Source organism: Hemitrygon akajei, chromosome 3 (assembly GCF_048418815.1).
Source record: "Hemitrygon akajei chromosome 3, sHemAka1.3, whole genome shotgun sequence".
Taxonomy (NCBI): Eukaryota; Metazoa; Chordata; class Chondrichthyes; order Myliobatiformes; family Dasyatidae; genus Hemitrygon; species Hemitrygon akajei.
The window spans coordinates 81,201,932-81,227,510 of record NC_133126.1 but is presented as its reverse complement, the minus strand read 5'-3'; the positions used below and the strand labels follow the sequence as shown (position 1 = coordinate 81,227,510).

At 39.7% G+C, this 25,579-nt stretch overlaps 1 protein-coding gene across 2 annotated transcripts in view; it reads right to left on the bottom strand.

Annotated features, from left to right (window-relative positions):
- Positions 1–25,579, bottom strand: part of cox16 (cytochrome c oxidase assembly factor COX16) — an 86,319-nt gene that overhangs the window by 29,810 nt on the left and 30,930 nt on the right. For both annotated transcript variants that reach the window (XM_073040232.1, XM_073040231.1), the window contains exon 2: positions 12,206–12,283. In XM_073040232.1, coding sequence (XP_072896333.1) covers positions 12,206–12,283 — 78 coding nt within the window. The remainder of the gene's footprint in view (positions 1–12,205; positions 12,284–25,579) is intronic.

Sequence of the window (25,579 nt, the reverse complement as noted above, 5' to 3'; positions counted from 1 at the left end):
TGTAATTATCAGGAAGACAATGCACCTCTACCAATAAAACACTTCAGATTCAGAAGTAAGATCAATGTCCAATTGCAGCATCAAATTTAAAATAAAGCTTCAGTACAACTGAAGGATCGGAGCATAAAATACCTTTGGAAATGAAAGACAAGATCTCTGTTCACCTGCACGTTTAAGCACATACTGAAAAATCTTGGTATAAATGCAAGAATATCTGGCTTCCCCCACCCCCATTTGGGTCTGCATTCCTCTCCCAACTATTAAAAGATTTCCTGGCCTTTTCTCCCATTGATTTTGGGATCTTGCTGTGCACCGTATAGCTGTGTGCTTACTTAGACACCAATTCATTGATGTAATTCATTACGAGGAACTGAGGTAGTTTAAGCATGTTATACAAATGCATTTCCAGGAGACTGTTCTTCTCTGACATCACACTGATGGCAATAGCAGCCATGAGTGTACATACCAATATTGTTTAGTTTGAATTGTCTGAATACTGTTTTCAATTTAGTTAATACTGCAGTTACATGAAGAATACCACTCTCACCCCAAAGAAGATATGGATTTGAGGTTTCACGTGGCACAAAATAAAATAAGTATTTTAAAATAAGCTCCCTCACTATGACTGCAAGTGGTTACCTTGAGCAATGCAAGCTCTCCAATTCCGTCCCAAATCTAGGCTAATTTTACAAATATCAGTTCAGTGACGCAAAATTAAGGAAGGAATGAGGCAAGACAGGCAAGAAGAAAACACCAAAACACTTGCTTCAAATGACTGCCTACCAACCTTGGCTAGAAAGTATACTATCACAAGCCATTGGAGGAGATCAGGATGAGAATTAGCTGAACAATCTCCTATTATCTGAACATGCCATTTACAACAACTAAATTGTCAAATGAAGAGATTAAGAATGGTAGCCAGCAGCCAGTCAAGAGTATTCAAAAATCCTTTTTGGCAACAAAGGAATAAAAACCAGTTTAGTAGGAAAGAGGATAATGGAGTAATTTTCACCACTATGACAGGAATTTACAAGGATTAAAGTAGTTAAAACACTCTGCAATTTACATAGCATTTATAAAAATATTGCTTACTCCACTTCTGCATATGGCAAAGAAAAGAACTTTAATGCACACAAAAGATTAAAATCCAATGTACTTCTATTTAGCATATGTCAAATTGAGGGGAATAAGATGATTGACATCCAATTACATCAAGAATTCTACAAGCATTATCAAACTTTAAATAGCTGTAACAGTGAAATGTCAACAGAATCCCTAAAGTAAATTATTGCCTTCACTGAACCAATGCAAACCTGCAATTACATAATTTTGGGGTGGAAGGTGTGGGAAAGTGGATTATAGGGAAAGGCCAGATTCATAATAACAAGACACAAGAAAGACTATTATAAAAAGAGTTTTACTTTAAGGAGGCAATTTTGGTTTACATTCAAGCCTCTAATAATCTGATTTCACTGTCATTTTTGTTGTTGCCCATCTACCACAGAACTCCCTTTCAAGCTCATTTCAGCCTCTCCAATATAGCCTAGTCTACATCTACTCCTCTCACATCAAATCCTTCACACTCTCACATGGCTCCCTCAATCCTCACCTGTCTCCTTAACTTCTTCCCCCCAACTGACCAACAAACACAGTATTTGTCATAATCTTCTGAAAGGATCCCAAGGACTTTTCATTGTCCCTGCCCCACACTCCAGGCTCTCGCAATTCCTTCTGGAATTCTTTTCCAGCTACTTTATGATCCTCGAGGCTCTGCTTGATTCTAGCTTCCTAAGATTTACACACTTTTCCTTATTTTTCATGACTAAATTAATCAGGGATGGCCGCCTCTAACCCTTCTACTTATAAGTAATATCTGCTCTGGGCCGAACTGTCCCACAACCTTCACACCTCTTCTGCCATGGATGTGTCACCCTTTGAAGCGCTTCACAGCTACCAAACCTGGTTGTTTCCCATGGAGGAGCCAACAGTGAAGGTCCCTTCTGTCAAGACCCTGGTTTGCCGCAGCCAGAATGCTTGGAAGAGGGAACAGAGGTCCATCTTAGCAGCCAACCATGCCTACTGCCACCAGCCAACCGCCAGCAGCACCCAGCCAGTCTACTCCAGCCTAGGGACTGCGTCTGGCTGCCCACCTGAGATCTGCCTCTGCACATTGACTCCCGCAAGCTCCCACAATAGTTCATTGGTCCCTTCAAAATTAACCATGGCATCAAACAAGTCTCCAGTTGCCACCATCCCTCAGGATACCTATCTTCCATGTGTCCTGCCTCAAGCCCGTTGTCCATGGACCACTCAACCCAGCATCTCCTGGGCCTGACGGTGGAAGGAGGTCCAGTGTATATGGTTGATGGATTCACATCGTCACGGATGGGGTGTGAACTACCTGGTCAACTGGGAAGGGTTTGGTGCAGTCCAGTTTCATTATGGATCCACTGCTCAGAGGAATATCACTGGACCCATCCGGATCGCCCTGTGCCATCAGCTGTCCACCAGAAGTAGTCAGGAGGGGTGGTCCCTATCAGACCTGCATAGGCAGGCCCCTCCCAGTCTCCACCCAGCTACCAGGAATCATCTGCCACTGATTTCGAATTCATCACCTGCAGCCTATTTAAACCCAGCTGTCACCACAATCCTTGTTCACCCATCGAACTAGCCAGCCTCAACCGGTTGTTTTAACCTTCATTTACCTTGCTGTTGTGTCTTGCCTTGTTAAGTATCTGTTTGCTGTTGTTTTGTTGCCACTCATGGTTTGTTATTTTGCAGTTTTTTAAATTAAAGTCATCGCTCACTACTAAATCTTCTCTGCTGCTTTACGTTTAGGTCAAACTTTCCTTACATTTCCTGACAGGAGGCCCTGCTCTAGTTTCTTTCCTAACTCTCTATACCCTCTGTGCAGGAACTCTTCCCTTTCTACCTACATAATTTGTACCAATGTATACCACAACCTCTGGCTGCTCACCCTCCCCTTTGAGAGCCTGCTCCAGCTTCTTAGAGATATCCTTCAACCAGAGATCCCCCTCAGCCTCTAACTCTCCAGGGAAAAAATAATAATCCAACAATCTGTCCAACCCCTTTCCCCAATAGGCCAAAACATCTAATCTTAAAACAAGGGTAGGAATTTGGTGGATAACCAGTTAAGATTAATGAGCCCAAGAATGCTGCATTAATCAGATTTGGTACGTTCGCCACGTTAGCAGATAATGATAGGCTCAAATTTGAGGAAGACAGATCGCAAGTTGTTGTTTCAAATTAGAAATGAATGTTTTCATTCAAATATTTTGCTGTATGCTTTCTCCTGCCAGGCCAGTTCCTTATCCATTTATAATTTCATATTGAATTCCCAAGCCAGATTCAATAAACCTCATCTTAAGATTTCTAGAAATCCAAACGCATTGGCATATTTCCAGTTGATACAGTAATGCCAAAGAGTATTTGTGCTTCCACTAATATAAACAAATATTAAATGGCCACTTTTAGAAGGAACCTGCACAAGTGATTCTTTACATTTCTTTAACCACTGTTCAAATTGCAAGTTACTTTTAGCTAATTACACTTATATATTGAAACATGTGCAAGTTTTTTTTTTTAGAAAGGTGGTAGGCAATAAAATAAAAATGCTCAGAATACGTTTTCTGGATTTCTTTCTTCCTTAATTAATTCACCTGTCTCATTAAGTGAGGCATTTTTCTACACTCCTTGTGTGCTCGTGCATGCAGTCATCATCTCCCGCCGCACACAAGTACTGAATTAAGACGTCAAATTAAGTATTTGAAACAGGCAATATTCTCCACACTCTAGCATTTGTGTGTGTTATCATAGACCATAGAACAGACATAGGTAGCACAGGCCCTTTGGTGCAAGCCATTTGCCGACCCTTTAACCTACTAGATGATTAATTTAACAGCTCCTGCCCACATAGACCTCCATTTTTCTTTCCTCCATGGACCGATCTATCCACCAATTTTGTTCCCCTTCCCTTCCACCAACAGATTTCTGAATGGTCCATGAACACAACTTTGTTATTTCTTTCTATCATACACCATTTAGTTAATTTTGTAATTTATAGTAATATTATGTCTTTGCACTGTATTATGACCTCGAACAACAAATTTCACAAGTCAATGATAATAAATTAAATTTGATTTTCTGTCTGTCTCCAAAGCCTCTTTACAGAAGATCTAAGCCATACTGAAGTACTTCTTCAACAAAAATATCAGGAACAATGAATTTGACCACAGCTAAATCAAGCTGCGCATTAATTTGCTTTCCTTAACTTTTGTGCTGTCAGCACCCACCAAAGCTAATTCTGCAAAACAATCCATTATCTTTTCAGTTGTCTCTGGTATCTTTTTTTTAAAACTTAGTTACCTTTGAAATCATTTAAGCTATGCCTGTTTTCTGTCTGATAGGGAAGAATTGAAGAATTTTAGTTTCACAACTCTGGATATTAGAAAATGAAAACATGCTACCACTTCTACTTATTGAGTCATTTGGAAGGAATTTCTATTATCCTACCTCACTGCTCCCTCAAAAAAAAATTCCCGCTGGCAAAGCATTTTTAAGAATCCCTTTGTTCCAGCCGTTCCACTACATTCGTCTTAAATGTTGCCAAAAAGCCATCTGCTGCTGACTCAAAATACTTCAAAATTATCTGAAAAATTGTGCTTCATGCCTCGCTCCTCAGCAGACTCCTGATCGGGGCATGCAAATAAAACCAGGAAAAATGACGCGTGGTTGTATCATCATTTTTTCCTGCGCAGCAGAAAGTTCAGAATACATGAGTATGCAAGGTTGGACTGTCCAATTAACTGTGCAAACACTCACTATACATTAATATTGGTGAATTAGCAATTGGACTGTAAAGGAAATTTTATAGACATTGAAAATCCCTTTATGAGGAATGCAAAATTACCTTAGACAAATATATGTACATGATTACAGCAAAAAATACAAACTGTAATATTAATCCAATTGTTATATAATTATAAACATACACATTTTTAAAAATCAGAAATGAATTTATCTTTGGAAAAGAGTCTCAATTGCACTACTTGCTTCTTTTTGTAAAGTATTAGAAGACACTCATGAGATTAACTTGTAGGTAGTGCAAATGTCAGGATATTTGACAATGAAAGTTCTGACAACAAAAAAATGGAAGCTTTCAAGTGGATTATATAACAAATAACATTTAGGAAATGAACACAAGAATGGAGCTTAACTCACTTGCTAAACCATCCATAGCTTTCATGTCAATTCCAAAAAAGTGTTTTGAGGTAGTAAAAAAGCTGCACAAAATCCGAGTAACATGCCTAATATAATTTCACACCATACATCTGCAACATACCCGAGGACAGAATACAACCATATGGATAATCTACCATTAATTTCTTTAAAAAAAAAGGTCCTTCACAACTTTGGGATTTTTTTGTGCTGTGCAAGCAAGTGTGAATATTCACGAATCAATAACTATCATCAGGAGCTTAGCACAGTTCTGCAATGTGCATGCCAATGATGGATCCACAAGCAAGTTAGCATGGAAACATGTAACAAGAGAAAATCTGCAGATTCTGGAAATCTGAGCAACACACACAAAATGCTGGAGGAACTCAGCCGGCCAGGAAGCATCTATAGAAAAAAGTCAACGTTTCGGGCTGAGACTTTTCAGCAAGACTGAAGAAAAAATAATAAGGAGCAGATTTAAAAGGTGGGGGAGGTGAGAGAGAAACACAAGGTGATAAGGTAAAACAGAGAAGGGGAGGAATGAAGTAAAGACCTGGAAAGTTGATTGGTGAAAGAGATGCAGGGCTGGAGAAGGGAGAATCCGATAGGAGAAAGCAGAAGGCCATGGAAGAAAGAAAAAGAGGGGGGTGCACCAAAGAGAGGCGATGGCAAGCAAGGAGATATGGTGAGAGAGGAAAAAGGACTTTGGCAATGGAGAAAGGGGCAGTGTCATTACCAGAAGTTTGAGAAATCGATATGCACGTCATCAGGTTTTAGGCTCCATCCTCCCTCACCACCATTCAGGGCCCAGAACAGTCCCTTCAGGTGAGGTGACACTTCACCTGTGAGTCTGTTGGGGTCATGTACTGTGTCAGGTGCTCCCAGTGTGGCCTCTTATATATCAGTGAGACCTGACATAGACTGGGAGACCACCTCACCGATCACTGATCCTCCGTCCACCAGAAGTGGAATCTCCTAGTAGCCACTTCCCATTTCCATTCTGATATGTCAATCCATGGCCTCCTCTACTGTCACGACGAGGCCACACTCAAGTTGGAGGAACAACACCTTATATTCCATCTGGGTAGCTTCCAACCTAATGTACTTCTCTCTCCCCCACTTTTAAAATTTACTCCTCATCTTTTCTTTCCTCCAGTCCTGCCAAAGGGCATCAGCCTGAAACGTTGACTGTACTCTTTTCCCATAGGTGCTGCCTGGCCTGCTGAGCTCCTCCAGCATTTTGTGTGTGTATAGCATGGAAACATGAATTGTTGGATATTTCCCACCATATCCATTCAATTCAACAGACAGGGTCAGGTGTGGGGCAACAACACCAGAGATTCTGCAGATGCTGATAATCTTGACCAAATGTACTGAAGGATGTAGGTATGAAACATCAACTGTTTATTCGCCTCCATAGAGGTTTCCCAACTTGTTGAGTTTCTCCTGCAATTTGCTTATGAGCATCAAGGTACTTGTGAGCTTATTTTTATATCTGCACAGCAGGCAGATCTGTTGCCTCACAACCTCAATGACCCAGGCTCCAACTGAGCCATATTCATCCTGACTCACAGTGTGGTTTGTGTGCAATTTACATATTCTCCCTGTGACCATGTGGGTTTCCCAATGGTTGCTCTGGTTTCCTCCCACACCCCAAAAATTGTGCCTGTGGTAGGTTAATTGACCGCTGAGTATAGTCCTTGGACTGTAAGGTCAAGGTAGAAACTGGGATGGTAGGGATGAACATAGGATTAGTGTAAAAATGAATGTTTTATGGTCAACGGGGCGCAGTTGTATGTCTTATCACTCTGCAACTCTAAAATATTCTTAGCATTTCATCTAAATGCTTCAACACTTTAAAATTTTCCCAATGTGGCCATTTATATATTGGGGAGCTCCCAATGTGGCCATTTATACATTGGGGAGACCCGCCGCAGACTGGGAGACCATTTCACTGAACACCGGTGCTCGGTCCTCCAGCAGTGGCGGGATCTCCCTGTGGCCACACACTTCGATTCCACAGACCACTCCCACTCCGACATGTCTGTCCATGGCCTCCTCTACCTTCAAGATGAGGCCACACGCAGGTCGATGGAGCAATACCTTATCTCCCGCCTAGGTAGCCTCCTTCCTGCCGGCATGAACATCCAACTCACTGACCTCCATTGATACCCCTGCCCCCCACCCTTACCCCCATCCCTATCTATTATTTTAGTCTGGTTCTCTTTCTCTCTTTTTCCCCCCTCACTATAATCTCTCCCCCCAGCCCTACCTTTCTCATTTCCCATAATTCTCCATCTTCCCCCTAGCCCATTTCCCTCCAGCCTATCACTTCCTAGCTCTCTACTTTATCCCTCCCCCCCACTTCTTATCCCCCCTCCCCTCGACCATCCCATGTTACTTCACTCCTGATGAAGGGTTTCGGCCCGAAGCGTCGTCATTACCTCCTCCCATAGATGCTGTCTGGCCTGCAGAGTTCTGCCAACATTTTGTGTTTTCTATTTATTTCCAGCATCTGCAGATTCACTCGTGTTGCCTTAAAATTTTTAAATTTGTTTTGTATAAAATTTTTTTACATCTAAAGTATTTAGTCACAATCAGTTCCAGGTAGTATGTATTAGAGAGCTGTCAGTTTTCTCACATTCCTGCATGATAATTTTTGTAGTCACATTACATATCTACAGCATGGAAGATCTTTTTGTCAAACAGTTTCTCACTGCCAGTGATGGGACATCTTTCCCCAAAATATTTCACTGTAAGGCTGTATTTTGGAAGCTGATGACAGGTTGTTCACAGCGAATTTTGGCCATTAACTTCATTTGTTTGGCACCGTTTTCATCAATGCACCTGAAAAAGGTTAATTTCCACAGATGGACTTCAGTGATTCAAGAAGATAACTCATTGCATCTCAAGGGCAATAAATACTTGTCTCTTCAGTGATACCAACATTCTGAAAAATGACAGTCATTAAAAATATATTAACTATGTTTTGAAATTTTGCAAATTATTTGTGTAAAATAAAGGGGCGGGGAAGAGAACAAGCCCAATGCCAATGATTAACACTTCAGAATTACCCAAAAGCATTCCATGTTTTCTATTGTCATCAAAGATGCACTTCATTTAGTATTCCATGTAATGGGAGCTGAAACAATGATTCGGTTCATCAGTGCAAATGGTCTCATAATGAAGTACTAACTGCAATTAACCATGTTCTTTGATGGGCTTATCTATTTGTTTGATGCTCAGTTTCACTCGATTATACATCTTGCCAAATAATTCATTAGCCTGAAGACAGGTTGCTGCAGCTACTGTGCTATACAAAATGCACACCAGCCACAGCCCTGCAGACCTTCGTGCCATGTTACCTTCATCTTATGAGAGATGGCGCACCACACGATCAAGTTTATCTGTCCTGCTCATGCTGTTTCTGTGCCTGACGCAAGAACCTACACACTGGATAGAAGCTTTCTTCACTGTTCTATCAGAATTTGGAACAGCCTTCCAGATGCTGTGGTTGGAAACATCTGCGACAATGGGGTCCAAGCCTTCAAGATTCTGGTGCACAAACACCTATTATCTCTGGGAGGGAAGTCACATGTTTCTTCATAAGCTATTATGAAGGGGACCAGGATGGCAATGCTTGGTTGTTGGCAGGTAGGGTTGATACCTGATTTTCAAGAGCACTTGTAAGTTATGTTCTGGCTGAACTTAGTCCTTAAACTGCTGGAGAACAGTGCGGAAAGAACAGTTGCTGTTTTCTCCCGGTAGGGATTAGTTTTTAGTTCCAATTGCTCCTGTCACGTTTTGTCACCCTGTAACCTTATCCTTCAATCTCTCTGAATTATGGAGGACAGCATGTTTATAAATATCTCTCTCCAGCAGACTTCATCATGATCATCATGACTCCAGTATTTCTACTATTTTTTTTAAAATGTTTTTTAATTGTACATATAATCTTTTTAATGTTCTATAACTAAGCAGCAGTGAACCATCTGATTGGCCTATCGGAGTCTCTTTGGGAACTAGTTGACTTTATCAGCATTTCTGATCTGGTTGCATTTAATAAAAAGAAAGATATACCACATAGGAAGATAATAAAATAAACTGAATGAAGGAATACACATTTAGACATTGCTTAACAGAGGTGACTGAAAGCTGGTTGAAAAGTTGTGAGAACATCCCACTTTTTCAATCTAGTCATGGGATATTTAACATTAAGCCAAGCCATTGGTACAGATGACAGAAATATGAATAATCTCTTATTTACGATATAACATTTATAATTTCATTTGCACAGGTTGTCTTCTGCACTCTGGTTGATCTTTCATTAATCCTGTTACAGTCACTGTTCTACAGATTTGCTGAGCATACCCACAAGAAAATGATTTTCAGGGTTGTATATGGTAACATATACTGTATGTTCTTTGATAATAAAATATACTTTGAACTTTGAACAGATGTGCTTTTGCTTCTAGATTGCCAAAAATTTCATTGGAGCTATAATATTCCCAACAAGCCATTATTAATGAAACAGTGACCAAAATCTCATTCACAAAAGTACAAATCAAATGCTATTAAACAATGAAACACGAACTAAAACTACAGCTGCTGAAATTTTGTACACTCTTGGGAGTAGAAGATTTATGTCTTTAGTATAATTTTGCAGTGCAGTCAGCTAAGATTATTATTAAAAAGCAAGTGTCATCATTTTCCTGTAGGAATTATTCCACAACAGTCAACTGAATATATTGGAACTAAATCAATAATATTAAAAGAATGCCCACAGGATTACTGGTGTAGAAGACAAACGTTTTACAGGTACAACATTGAATTCTTTTTGCAGATATTCATGAAGAATTTATGAAAGGAGAAAAAAGGACCCAATTGCCAGAAGACAACATTTAACAAGATGAAGAGTCCTTAACCATCAATCGGTATGACCAGTAAGAGCATCCACATTTCTGAATACAAGTAGCCAGGTCACACTCCTCATGTTATAGGCCACCAATTATAACCATCACAAGCACTCCGGCATCAATATACATTCAAGGCACTGAATTAGTCCACTTTGATTTGCATTCCAGCAAACAGTACACTACATAAAACATGCTTCAAAGGCTTTACACTTCCTGAAGATGCCCCCGCTACTGGAATTCATACAGTTTACAAGCTGCATGAAGCCTGTAGAAATAGAATAACAAGCATTCCTCAATTTACAAAAGGCATGCTGATAAAAACATTTCATTTTTTTAAATTTCGTAGTTAAGAAGGATGGCTAAAATGCATTATGGAATGTTGATACAATCTATTCCTATACATGGAAAAAGTTATTCTGAAATATAGATTCATGACTTTTAGTAATCCATCCCAAAAATCAAAGCATTACAGTGAAAATTGTAAACCAAACATCCAGAAATCAAGGAAGACGTATGCAAGAAATCTGCTCTGGAGACACTGCTATCAATGCTATGTGAACACGTTAACATAATAATAGTATTCAATATTTTGAAAGTCCTTGCTTGCTCAAGGTCAAGAAGCTACAAGAACATTATATTGTTGCTACTAATCTGACTCACCATAATAAACAAAATGAATTATAACTTATTACAACATTTTGCTCTTAATTCCAAGTGAGCAAACTATCAAAAAAGTAAACAGAAGGATTTTCCTCCCATAGTCATAGGTGTTTGAAATGAAAATTCAGCTTGCTATCCAGAAAGTTCATAGACAGTAACTGACAAAAGTATTAAGTAGTGTTTTAGCTCCTTCTCAATTAAGCAGCCTAATTACATTCTGGCTTTCACATTACAAATGGAAAGCAGACACAAATCAGGAATTTGCAAGTGCAATAACAAAACCAGCAGTATTTGTTATCGTTACTGAAAGACTGACTACAACTTCTAGATTTTGCACATGTAGCATTAAAAATGGAAAACCAAAACTTGTTTTACACAAGATACATCTTGCTGAGGTAACAACACAGAACTGGTGAACTGTAATTATTAACACTCATTCGTGTAAAACACACATTATTTCACAAAATGTTATAGAATTCTTAACTAACATGTTGAGCCTCAACCAAAGTCTTTAGTCTTGAAGATCTCATTTTATTTTTGAAATCTAATTATTTCAAAGTTCCAGGATTTTAAAAATTAAAAACTAAGGGTACAATTTGGCATTTTCCTCTAAATTAAATATTGATATTTCAACTTCTAGTCCCATTCATGTATCTGTTATATTATTATTTTCATCTCTGGTAAAGTGTTCAAAATATTTTAAAAATCAGTGATTTTCTTCACTCTGGAATTGATTGCCTTTTCAGAAATTCTCTAACCAATTGACTACTGAACTTGCTCCGTGATATTACTATTCGCTAAAGTCACAGATTGTCTTTGGAACAGAACCAGACACACATTTACAATGTGAACATGGAAATCCATGCCACCAGCTGAAGTTTTGTGGGTTGGTTTCTTCAAGGTCGACACTGAGTGCTGTTCTTCACTGCTAAGTAGGAAATCCAAGCCATTGGTGGCATGACTCAAATTAGAAGCCAATTACCCATACACCAACAGAACAAAGTCAGTCAGGAACAGGAAAGAATACCCATGATCACTGGAACTTGCTCTGTTATTCAGCCATTTGAAAATGAACAATATATACAGATCTAATATGCTAAAACATATTTTCCTTTCCTGAAATAACAATGCTGTTAGTTTGATAGAGTGTTTTATTTTAAGGGATTATTGAAATGGTTCAGCAGTTACTACATGCAGCAAAAGTTAGGTTATGCACTGTTTCTAGTGCAAATCCAGGGCATCAAGGCAAGGCAATGAAAGTAATGGTAAATTGCAGCAGTTAAGACAAAAATAGTTAGCTGTGAAATGATATCTTTTGTAACATTATTCATTTTGCAAGACAGTTTTTGAATCAAGTCTTACCACTAATTTTAGATTCTTCTAATGCTTACCTTTCTCTTCACCTTTTGGACATCATACCGAACTTGGGCAAATTCACGGAGACCAAAGGATCCTCCAATAATAAGTATCTGTGTAAAAAAAAACAGGTTGTTATTGAAATGTTATTGAAGTAATTCTACTTCTATGCCTTATGGTCTTATTTGAGAGGGATAATAGATCAGCCATGAAGGAATGGTAGAGCAGATTCGATGGGCCAAAAGACCTAATTCTGTTCCTGTAGATTATGGTCTTCAATCTGCAACAAAGCAAATACCCTGAAAATAAAAGGAGGCTTCAATTTTATGGAGAAAACATCCTTCTCCTCTTTATAGAATAGGGGAAGAGGTTGAAGAGTAAAATTTAATACACATACTCAAAATTATTTGATAAAGTACATATTAAGATATCTTTGCTGGAAGGCAGATTCAAAACCAAGGTCCATATTTAAGATAATTAGAAAAGAACAGGCAGGGAGATAATGAGAATCTCCTACTATTTATGATGGCAGCTGTTGAAAGAGTATTGGAGATAATTGAATAGATATGAAAAAAAATCTGCACGAACATGAATAAAGGGAAAAGGAAATGGATTAATTGAACTCAAAGGGCTAGCAAGGCCAGAATAGACCAAATGGTCTTAGGTATTTTTTGAATGGTTTCAGATTAGCAAGTAACATATGCAATAAGAGCAGAAGGCTAAATGGCATCTTAAGACTCCTCAACCATTTAATAAGGAGAGGGACCATAAACATAAGAAGACAATTGTACAGGGTTTGGATGCTTCCATATCTGGAGCTTTCTACAGTTTTGACCTGCTCTTAGCCTCAATTCCATGCTCATGCTTGATCCCATAAACTCAAAGAGCTCTATGGGACAGAAACAAGTCCTTCAGCCCATCTAGTCCATACCAGCATGGCTTGCTGCCTAGCCCATCTACCTACATCCCAACCATAGCCCTCCATACCTCTCACCACCTGTCAAGCCCCCTCAACATCCTGGGTTTCAAACAGAACACAGTCATTCGTCTAAACCAGGGGTTCCCAACCTGGGGTTCACGGACCCCTCGGTTAATGGTAGGAGTCCATGGTATAATAATGGCTTGGTACCCTGTTCTAAACTGAGTATAGACTTATGTGGCTTAATTATTCCTTTAATTATTCCTGAAAGACTGTCATTTTAAGAATCAACCCAATGAGCTTTCTCTGAGCTTCCTTCGCTACTCATTTAGGTCTCCTTAACTGCAGAAAACAAAACTGCAGAGTAAAAATGTTTTATAAAAATGCTTATGCTGGGAATCTAAAATATGGGGAGAAAAACAGTGTTAACACTTCTGATCGAAGACGCAATAGTGCAGTACTCCAGGCCTGGTCTCACTTGAACTCTATACAGCTATAACAAGACTTCCCTATGTTTGTAGTCCTTCTCCTTGCTATAAAGTGCTAACATTGCATTTTTTTTCTTTCTAATTACCTCCGAATCCCTCTGCACAGTTGCATTCTGTAGTCCCTGCATTTAAACAATATTCTTTTTCTACAAATATGGGCAACCTCAATCAGACTCCATCTGTCAAATGTTTGCTGACCTGCTTAACATTTCAATGCCCCCCAAACATGGTATTTTCTCACAACTTGCTTTGAAAACTTACCTTTCTAATAACAGGATAGGCTGCAACACATTCTGTATTTTCATTTGAACCATCAACTTACATGGTTGAGGCTGCAGCAGTTTATCAGTATGTATCATTAATTACAGCTTCCCATCTTAAAATTACAGATTTATTAGAGACAGATGCCCAGTCTACTATTCCTGTTAAAATATTTATCAATGTCTTATACACTTGTGCAGAAGCTTTTCGTGGGAATGTGTCGCATCTCCACATCGAGCTCATTTACTGGTGTCCCCTTTATCCACTCTGTTAGTTACACCAAGTTGAATCTGCTTAATTGTAGTCTAATGATTGTGCTATAAACTTGCTGGGGTATCAAAAGTTAAAATATTAGTTAGAATGAAATATGAAAAATAAGAATGGAACAAAAAGTCTGAAGTATGATTAAGATAAAATGAAACATACCTGGATCAGATTGGTACTATAATTGATGTGTTAGTCACAGTCATAGAAAAGCACAGCGCAAGACAGGTCATTCAGCCCATCTAGTCCATGCCAAACCATTTAAATTGCCTACTCCTATTGACCTGTACCAGGACCACAGCCCTCCATACCCATACCATCCATGTACCTATTTAAACTTCTCTTAAATGTTGAAATCGAGCCACACGCATCACTGGCACGGGCAGCTTGTTCTACACTCATGACCCTCTGAGTAAAGAAGTTCCCCTTCAGGTTCCACTTAAACTTTTCACCTTTCACCCACAAGCCATGATCTCTAGTTATAGTCCCACCCAACCTCAGTGGAAAAAGCCTGTTTGCATTTACCCTATACCCCTCATAATTTTGTATACCTCTATCAAACCTCCTCTCAATCTTCTACATTCCAAGGAATAAAGTCCTAACCTATTCAATCTTTCCTTATAACTCAAGTCCTCCAGACCCAGCAACATCCTTGTAAATTTTCACTGTACTCACTCAATCTTATTTACATATTTCCCATCAGTCAGTGACCAAAACTGTACACAATAATCCACATTAGGCCTCACTAAAGTCTTATACAACTTCAGCTTATTATCTCATCTCCAATACTCAATTCTTCGATTTATTAAGGCCAATATGGCTTTCTTTACAACCCTATCTACCTAACCTATCTGAAACATGTATAGTATATAAGCACAGTTACCCTGCCATCTCATCTCAAACATAAAATCATTAAAATTTTAGAGGCAGGGAAAATTCCAATTGATTTGTACAAGAGCTTGATAGGGTCATGAAATGACAGGAAAATACATTAAAGCAATATTATGTATAAATGCATTGCTTGAAGAAAATTCAACACCATCAAATCAATTTGCATCACTACAGAGAGCAAGTATATCCAAACTACAGCAATTCCTCAGTTTGCCAAAGGATAAATTCTGGGAGGAAAAGTTTACAAGTTAAATGAGTATTACAGCATTTGGGAGCAGTGCATTCTAATGCATGGAGAGTGGCGTATTATTTGCTCTGGCAAAAAATACCTTTGATTTTGTATACCGAATGTAAAGGTCAATGGTATTAAAGCAAAAATCTGCAAATCAAATGATTGTAAGCTGAATAATTTCTTCCACACTTAACCTTTTAAATTATTAATTCCAGCTCTTTTTTTTGTATTAAACATGTAGTACATATCCATTTTCAAAGTACACAGAAGGCATTTTTTAAAATTATAGTAGGTGTTAACAGAAGTTCGCATACTGGTGAAAAGAAACACACACAAAATGAGGTTCCATTTTAGTCAATGTGTAAAAATATACCAGCTGTACAGAACATTTCATATACAAAATATTTTAAGTCAAACACAATAAGCAAAGAGAGAATTCACACTGGCAGCACCCAGTGGCAGTGTCACCAGGATTCCACAGTCTTGGACAAATGTGAAAGGCACAGGAGAAGCTAAACTGACATTAAGTGTTCTTCATTCACCATTAGATAAAAGGGGCTTTTGGGTCACATATTCCAGATCTTGTAACAAGAGCTGACACTCATTTGATAGATTGGGAAAAAATCATGATAAACGGACCTTAAAAAGCTTAAAAATCTGTAAAGCGTTAAACTGAAGTCTTAACTTCATTACAATGGATTCTTGTGGATGATCTTAACTCAGCCTAAAGCACTGCCAAGAGTTTTGCTTAGATTTTTCAAAACACAGTTATGTAATAGCCAGCCAGAAAAAAAGAGAACAAAAGATGGGTCACAACACGTTCAGGGAAGCCTCTCACTCCAACCATCTCAGCTTTCCTTAACAACTACTCTAGCATCTAAACTTTGACTGATGCTCCAAATTGACCAGTTGTTAATCATTTACAAATATTATGTATAAAATAATGAGATTTTACCATTATTAAAATCAGAAGTACAGTATATTGGTATTGAACATTTAATTCAGATTTCAGAATCAGGTTTATATTACTGGCAAGTGTCACGAAATGTGTTTAATTAGCAGCAGCAGTTCAATGCAATACATGATAATATAGAAAGAAAAATAAATACAGTAAAATAGTGCAAAAACAGAAATAGTATATACTTAAAAAGTGAGGTAGTGTTCATGGGTTCAATGTCCATTCAGGAATCGAATGGCAGAGGGGAAGAAGCTGTTCCTGAATCACTGAGTGTGTGCCTTCAAGCTTCTGTACCTCCTTCCTCACGGTAACAATGAGAAAGGGCATGCCCTGGGTGATGGGTGTCCTTAATAATGGATGTCACCTTTCTGAGGCACCGCTCCTTTACGATATCTTGGGTACTATGGAGGTATTGGGGTACTATCACCCCCATACCAGACAGTGATGCAGCCTGTCAGAATTCTCTCCATGGTACATCTGTACAAGTTTGAGTGTCTTAGTTGACAAACCAGTTCTCTTCAAACTCCTAATGAAATAGCCGCTCTCTTGCCTTTTTTATAACTGTATCAATATGTTGGGACCAGGTTATATCCTCAGAGATCTTGACAACCCGGAACTTGAAATTGCTCACTCTCTCCACTTCTGATCCCTCTATGAGGATTGATTCGTGTTCCCTTGTCTTGCCCTTCCTGAAGTCTACAATCAGCTCTTTTGTTTTACTGACATTGAGTGCAAGGTTGTTGCTGCAACACCACTCAACTAGCTGATGCACCTTGCTCCTGTACGCCCCCTCATCTCCATCCGCGATTCTACCAACATTGGTTGTATCATCAGCAAATCTATAAATAGTATTTGAGCTATACCTAGCCACACAATCATGGGTATAGAGAGAGTAAAGCAGTGGGCTAAGCACACACCCCTGAGACGAGCCAGGGTTGTTTATCAGTGAGCAGGAGATATTATCACCAAACCACACAGGTTGTGGTTTTCCCGTTAGGAAGTCAAGGATCCAATTGCAGAGTGAGGTACAGAGGCTTAGGTTCTATAACTTATCAATCAGCCTTATGGGAATGATGGTGTTAAACGTTGAGCTACAGTTAACGAATGGCATCCTGACATAGGTATTTGTATTGTCCAGGTGATCCAAGATCGTGTGAAGAGCTATTGAGATTGCGTCTGCCGAGGACCTATTGCGGCAAAAGGCAAATTGCAGTGGGTCCAGGAGCTTGAAGAGGCAGGAGATGATTCTAGCCATAACCAACCTCTCAAAGCATTTCATCACGGTAGATGTGAGTGCTCCTAAGTGATAGTCATTAAGGCAGCTCACACACTACTCTTCTTAAGCACTAGTATATCTGCTGCCTTTTTGAAGCAGGAGGGAACTTACAACTGTAGCACTGAGAGGTTAAAAATGTCCTTGAATACTCCTGCCAGTGGGTTGACACAAGTTTTCAGAGCCTTACCAGGTACTCGATTGGGGCCTGCCGCCTTGCATGGGTTCACCCTCCTTAAAGACAGCTTAACGTTGGCCTTAGAGACAGAGATCACAAGGTCACCGGGTGCAGCAGGAATCGTCACAGCTGTAGTTATATTCTCCTTTTCAAAGCGACATAGAAGGTATTGAGCTCATTTGGTAGTGAAGCATCGCTGCTATTCATTTTATTAGGTTTTGCTTTGTGGGAATAATGTCTTGCAAACCCTGCCAGAGTTGTCGTGCATCTGATATCACCTCCAAACTGGCTTTGAATAGTCTTTTCGCCCTTGAAACAGCCCTCCAAAAGTCATACCTGGTTTTCCTTGTGCAGACCTGGGTCACCAGACTTAAATGCCACAGATCTAGCCCTTAACAGACGACGTACTTTCTGGTTCATCCAAGGCTTTCGGTTTGGGAATGCACAGCAAGTTTTCATAGTTATCCTGACATAGGTACTTGTATTGTCCAGGTGATCCAAGACTGTGTGAAGAACCATTGAGGTTGCACCTGCCAAGGACCTATTGTGGAAAAAGGCAAATTGCAGTGGGTCCAGGTGCTTGATAAGGCAGGAGATGATTCTTGCCATAACCAACTGAGATTTTAATGAAGCTGGTAACAACTACGGTATACTCATCCAGATTTGAAGATGAATCCCTGAATACAGTTCAGTCCACTGATTCAAAGCAGTCCTGTAAGCGCTCCTGTGTGTCCCCTGTCTATACCTTCCTGGTCCTCAATACTGGTGCTGCAGTCTTCAGTATCGGCCTATACTCAGGGAGTAGAAGTATAACCAGGTGATCAGTCTTTCTGCCGTGAAGGTGTGAAATAGCACGGTAGACTTTCTTGATGGTAGTGTAACAGTTTCCGGTGTGTTGTTTCCTCTCGTAGTAAAAGTGATTTGTTGATGGCAATTATTTAGTGATTAGGTTAATATCAAAGCCTCTAAAAAGCTGAAAACCCTGGAAATGCATTCTTGGCAAGTTTCCTTGCCACATGCAGCCTTGATTGAAGTGCCATTATGTTAACTAACCCAGTAATCGCAACAAGGCTAAAGTATTGCAGAGAAAAAAAAGATTTTTTAAATTGTGGAATAAAAAAAATTGCAACAAATTTGATAGTCTCAGAATGTTCCAAAGGACCTGAAGCCAATGAAGTCCTTTTGAAAGGCAGACAATGCTCTAGTTTTGGGACTAGAACACTCAATGTGCACTTGTACATGGGAACCCGGCTGTACAAAGTGATAACTGTCTAATGTGACCATGACCTTGGACGAAGAATGAATCTCCTTCTTCCTAGGCAGTTACTCAGGATCAAAGGAGATTTTCATCCTCTTGGGTTTTATAGGTACTGAGGATGTCAATGTAAAAACCATACATTCTTTCACAGATAGGGTAGGAGGTGCTGATGGATCCTCTGGATGGACAGCTTGTGCTCCTCCTGTCACTTAAACAGAACCTCTATGTTTTCTATGTTTGGTTTTGAGATTCTGAATCCCTTCTCAAACTCTCCACTTTGTTAGCCAGAGGCTCCTAGGAGTCAGAGAAGCAATGAGTACTAGCCAGAATCTTTTTCTCTGTCACAACAGATTTGGCTACATTGTCTACAATTCGATACTGGGACTCAGGCTCAGAAAAGGACAATGACAATACTTTGTTCCCCCCACCAGCGAATTTGAAGTATTTTGCACAGACATTGTGAGTGATAGTTTAATCGCCGGGCCAGATCAGAGGCAAGAGCCAACTTCGTTCACTCCCTGGGATGTTCACTCCTCTCTCCAGGGCACTGGAGCCTTTCGCTGCAGTAGTTTCCGGTACAACGTGAGGTATGATCCGTTGTTTGGTCAATTTAAATGTCAGCCTAGATAGACAGAGTGTCTGGATCCAAAGTGAGAGCCGATTTTGCTCACTCTTCAAGGCGGTCACTCCGCTTTCCATGGTGCTGAGGCTATGAAGACTGCCCTCATGGTGTGCTCTGTGCCTGCTTACACAATGAACTGATAAGTGAGACTTTGGGCCTGCTCTGGGCTCTGGATCGGAGGACTCAATGCACCCAGTGCATGCCTTTTTCTCATAGTTACCATCAGGTTGAAGGTACAGAAGCCCGAAGGCACACACTCAGCGATTCAGGAACAGCTCCTTCCCCTACGCCATCCGATTCCTAAATTGACATTGAATCTTCGAATACTACCTCACTTTTTAAAAAATATACAGTATTTCTGTTTTTGCATGTTTAAAAAAAATCTATTCAATATATATATATATAATTGATTTACTTATTTATTATTATTATTTTTTCCTCTGTTGGATTATGCATTGCATTGAACTGCTGCTGCTAAGTTAACAAATTGCACGTCACATGCCGGTGATAATAAACCTGATTCTGATTCATATATGGATTCTGCAAACAGAATAAACTATCAATATGGTGAACCAACACACAGAGATTAAAGACTCCATCATCCCAATAGGTTGACAGACAAATTTATGCAGGCAGCTTTTCAGACACATAAACATTGCATGCAGTATGCCATAAGATGAACCTTGCACAACTAGACCACTGATTGTGGATACTGAAGTTGCAGGGATACCAAAAAATCAAGAATGGAAGCCTACAGACAAGTGCTAAGTGCCATTGGCAAGTGTCTCATTTAAAGCCAACTCCAAGTTATCTGAGCCTCGGTGCAACATGTAGTGTCAATGTCCCTTTAAGAACAAGTGTATTATGTTGGACAACCTTGAGACTATTGCATTAGATGTTGCTGCACACTATGAAGATGGCTGTATTCAATACAGGACTCTTTGTTGTTAGCTCTTTCTAGTCTGAAATGACAACACAGAAACATGGAGCTTAGAAAAATAGAGGGCGATGGGTAACCCTAGGTAATTTGTAAAGCAAGTACATATTCAGCACAGCATTGTGGGCCAAAGGGTCTGTATTGTACTGTAGGTTTTCTATGTTTGTAGATACACCAAAAAGAATACTCGGAGGTATAACACTGGGGCAATAGAGATGATGCAAATGACAAAGCAATTCTCAAAATGCATGAAGACATTTAACAGAATGAGCGTGCTTCTATCAGTTTTGCTGCCAATCTGTCAGACTGGTTTGAGGTCAAGATGAGGTAGAATTAGATTTACAGCATAAGAGGCGACTGACTTGATAATTCTCCATTTCATCCACCACATGGCCAATCTCAAAAATAAAACATAATTTATGTCCCTTAGAACATAGGGAATATATTTGCCTTTTAATAAAAAGTAATGGACAAGAACCACCAGATATTTTCCTTTTGCTTTTGTGTAGAACGTTAGATCTATCAAAAAGCATTCTCAGCTTTTCCAGCAATGCAGTGCTGGAGTACTGTGCAAAAGTCTTAGACACATGCATTTAGCTAGGGTGCCTAAGACTTTTGCACAGTACTGTAGTAATTTTATGTATTGCACCGTACAGCTGCCACAAAAAATCAATACATTTCACGACATGATGATATGATGAATGATGATAAACCTGATTTTGTTATGGACTGAGAGTGGGCAATGGGGCAGGGAGAAGGGAACACACACAAAATGCTGCAGAAACTCTGCAGGCCAGGCAACATCTATGGAAAAAGTACAGTCGACGTTTCAGGCCAAAACCCTTCGGCAGGACTGGAGAAAAAGAGCTGAGGAGTAGATTAACAAGTGGGGGGAGTGGCAAGAGAAACAGCAGGTGACAGGTGAAACTTGAAGGGGGAGGGATGAAGTAGAGCTGGAAAGTTGATTGGTGAAAGAAGAGACAGAAGGCCATGGAAGAAAGAAAAAGGGGTGAGAAGCACCAGAAAGAGGCAATGGGTGGGTAAGATGAGAGAGGGAAAAGGGGATGTGAAATGGCGAAGTGGGGGGGGGGGGGGCGATTATCAGAAGTTTCAAAAATCAATGTTCTTGCCATCAGGTTGGAGGCTACCACAACAGAATACAAGGTTTTGTTCCTCCAAGAGAGGGAGAGGGGAATCATGGTTGAGAAATGGGGAAGGTAGAGGAGAGGGAGAGCACCAGAGAGACATTCTGTAATGATCAATAAACCAATTGTTTGGAATCAAACTACCTTGCCTGGCGTCAAGCAGTTCTGGCCCTCAATAATCCACAGAGCAAAATGAGGTTCACTAACGGAAATGCTTTAACAAAACTGCAACCAAAAATAGTAATAACAAATGTTACATAATAATATTAAAATGTTTACAGGCAATGATCTGGTGAGTGAAAAATTCTGAGTCCTGCTGTGCAGATCAGAAGTTCAATTTCAGGTCCTGAGAGAACTCTGGAGTCTCAGTAAAAGGAGGAACAGGTTTCAAGTTGGTCTTCATGTTCCTCTCTGACAAAGTGGGAAAGACAAGATGCACAAATACAAAATTTAGCCTCATTCCCTCTGCTGGTTTCTAGCCAGTGCCTCTTGCAGATATTTTATATCTAGGAGAGAATTAGATTTCCTTATGATTCCCCATGATGGAAAAACTTATTGACACAGAGTTTAAACTCATGCAGGTAAAAATACTGCTTTGGCAATAGGCATGAACTTCACTCAGCACGAGTCTATGCTTTCAGGATAAAAGTTTTAATATGTAATCTCAGAATTTGCTAGGAACATAATACCATGTATCTTTAACATAGTTTTCTTTGTTGACTTATTAAATAACAGATGACTTTCTTTCAATTGCATTGCACAAAAGCTCACCATCAATCATCTCATCGATTTCAGAATATTGTAGAAAGCACACTAAGCCTCTGTAATACAGAAAGAGAAAATACTGAAACATAATTTCCTTCTCTCAATCCAGTCATTTTCCCTCTCAGAACCTAAAATGAACTCCAATTGCCCCCGTTTCTTTCTCAGTTATTGCTTCTCATTCTCTTTTCTTAAATCTCTGCAGTAAGATACTTCATTTCTTCCATCAGAATTAGAATCAAAACCAGTTTTAATATCACCAGCATATGTCATGAAATTTGTTAACTTTACAACAGCAGTGCAATAAAATATATGATAAATAAACAGAGGGAAAAAAACTAAGTATATATATGTGTATTGACTAGATCAAGTTAAAATAAATAGTTGAAAAAACAGAAATAAAAAACGTGGTGAGGTAGTTCATGGGTTCAACGTCCATTTAGAAATCGGATGGCAGGGGGAAAGAAGCAGTTCTTGAATCACTGAGTGTGTGCCTTCAGGCTTCTGTACTTTCTTCCCAATAGTGACAATGAGAAGAGAGCATGTCCTGGGTGTGGGGGTCGCACTTGATGGATGTCGCCTTCCTAAGGCATCACTCCTTGAATATGTCTTGGATACTACAGAGATTAGTACCCATGATGAAACTGACTAATTTTACGAATTTCTGCAACCTGTTTCATTCATCACAAGTACAGTTTACCTTTGCCACCTGCTAAATGCTTTCTTTCTAGCAATGTGCATCACAAATTCTTTAATCTAAAGGAAGAGGAGAAAGACCTAACAAAAAGGTGAATAGTTTGTAATGACACATTCAGGCAGATTTTGAGCCAAATTTTCCATTTCGCATGTGACAGCAATTATTTTATTTGTAACCTTTTCGTTCTGCCTACACACACTTAAATTTGTGCTTCTGTGCTTCAAGATTTTAAAGAACAATAATATTCCTTCAAAATGACTCATGCTATTGCTCTAGGTTTAATAAGCAATAAATTGCAGTTAATGCTTGTGCTGAATATTTGTTCCTAATTTAGTAAATGCTCTGATTTTTAAAATCTGAATGAACTTTTCGATAATAAAAATACATTTTTGAGTGCATAAGATGTTCATGTTTGTTTTAATTGCCCAAAACACATTTTTCTTCTGCACCTCTATGTAACTGAGAAACATCTGCAGACCAAATTACTGCACTGGCATTCTAGTCCAGTTATCATTATAGAACTGAAGTTAAATACTGGTATGGGGGGTAGTGTTCAAGGGTTCAAAGTCCAATCAGAAATCTGATGGCAGAGGGGAAAAAGCTGTTCCTGAATCACGGAGTGTGTGCCTTCTGGGTCCTGTACCTCCTTCCTGATGGTAGCGATGAGAAGAGGGTATGTCCTGGGTAATTGAGGTCCTTGTTGAAGCATTGCTCCTTCAAGATGTCCTGGATGCTGGGGAGGTTAGTGCCCATGTTGGAGCTGACTGAGTTCACAACTTTTTGCAGCTTCTTTCAATCCTGTGTAGTAGCCCCCCACCACCCCCATAATATTAACAAATATTTCTCCTTGGTTTTTACTGAGGAGAAAATTATGGTTGCTCTAGAGACAATGAAATCAAGAAGAGATATTTTAGAGAAAGCATTCATATTTACACAGAGGAGTTATTTACAGCCTTAACAGTGCATCGAGGTGCATACATCCCCTGGGCCTGGCCAAGTACATCCCCGCAATATGTGGAAAGCTAAGAGAAGAAATTTCAGAGGCCCTTGTAGAGATATTTGCTTCATCATTAGCCATTGGTGAAATTCCAGAAGATTGGAAGGCAGCTAACTGTATAAGAGGGGTGGCAAGGACAAGTCAGGGGACCACAAGCTGGTCAGCCTGACATCAGGGGTCGGGAAGTTATTGGAGGGAATTCTGAGGGACAGGATCTACAGGCATTTGGATAGATGAGTCTGATTAGGAAGAGTCCGCCTGGCTTGGGATGTGGGAAGTCATGTTTGACAAATCTTTTAGAGTTTTATATAGAGGTAACCTAAAGGGTACATGAGGGCACTGTATAGCAGGCTGGTCTGGAAGGTTAGTTCCCATGGAATCCAGGGAGAGCCAGCAATGTGGAATCAAAATGGATCCAAAGGTTGGAAGCAGAGAGTGGTGGTTGAAGGTGTTTCTCAGAATGGAGATGGGTGACTAGTAGTGTGTTGTAGAGTTCAATGTTGGGAATCTGGTTATTCATTTTTGTTTAAATATAAATGATTTGGATGTGAATATGCAAAGCTTGATCAGTAAGTTTGCATAATTACTCGAAATTAGGAGATGTGATAGTGAAGGAGGTTATCAAGGGGAATCTTGATTAGCTGGGGAATTGGGCCAAGGTGTGGCAAATGGATTTCAATAGAGATAAGTGGAAGCTGACACATTTTGGAAAGTCAAACCAGCATAGGACCTCACTATGAATGGCAAGCAGTGGGGAGTGTAATGGAACAGAAGGGCCTAGAAGTACAGTGCAAAGTTTGGTGAAAGCAGCATCATAAGTAGACAGGGTGGTGAAAAAAATTGTTCAACATGCTGTCTTTCATTAGTCAGAGCATTAAGACATCATGTTGCAGTTGTATAAGTCATTGGTGAGGCTGCACTTAGAGTACTGTGTATAATTTTGGTCACCCTGTTATAGGAAAGATGTGGCTAAACTGGAGAGAGTACAGAAAAGGCTTGCAAGGATTCTGCCAAGACATGGAAGGCCTGAATTACAGGGAGAGGTTAGTCAGGCTAGATATTTACTTCTTGGAACATAGGAGAGGCAACCTTACAGAAGTGGTTAAAATTGAGAGGCACAGGTTAGGCAGGTGGTAACAGTCCTTTAACCATTTCTGTAGGGGAGCCCAAAATGAGCAGACAACTATTTTTCCCACGTAGAGAGTGGCAAGCTTATGGAATAAGAAGCCAGAGTGGTTCAGGCAGGAACAATAGTATCACTTGGATGGGCACATAGAGAGGAGAGGCCTGAAGGAACATGGGATGAGCACAGGAAATTGGGACCATCCTGCTAGACAACATGGTCAGCATGGGCTCATTGAGCCAAAGGGCCTGTATCCGTGCTGTATTCCTCTATGACTATTAATCATTCAGTAGAACCACTGTCTCAAATAAAAGCAAAAACAAAATCAAACTGCTAGAAGAACTCAGCAGGTCAGACAGCATCTGTACAGGCAAAGGAATGGTCAATGTTTCAAGCTGACTTTC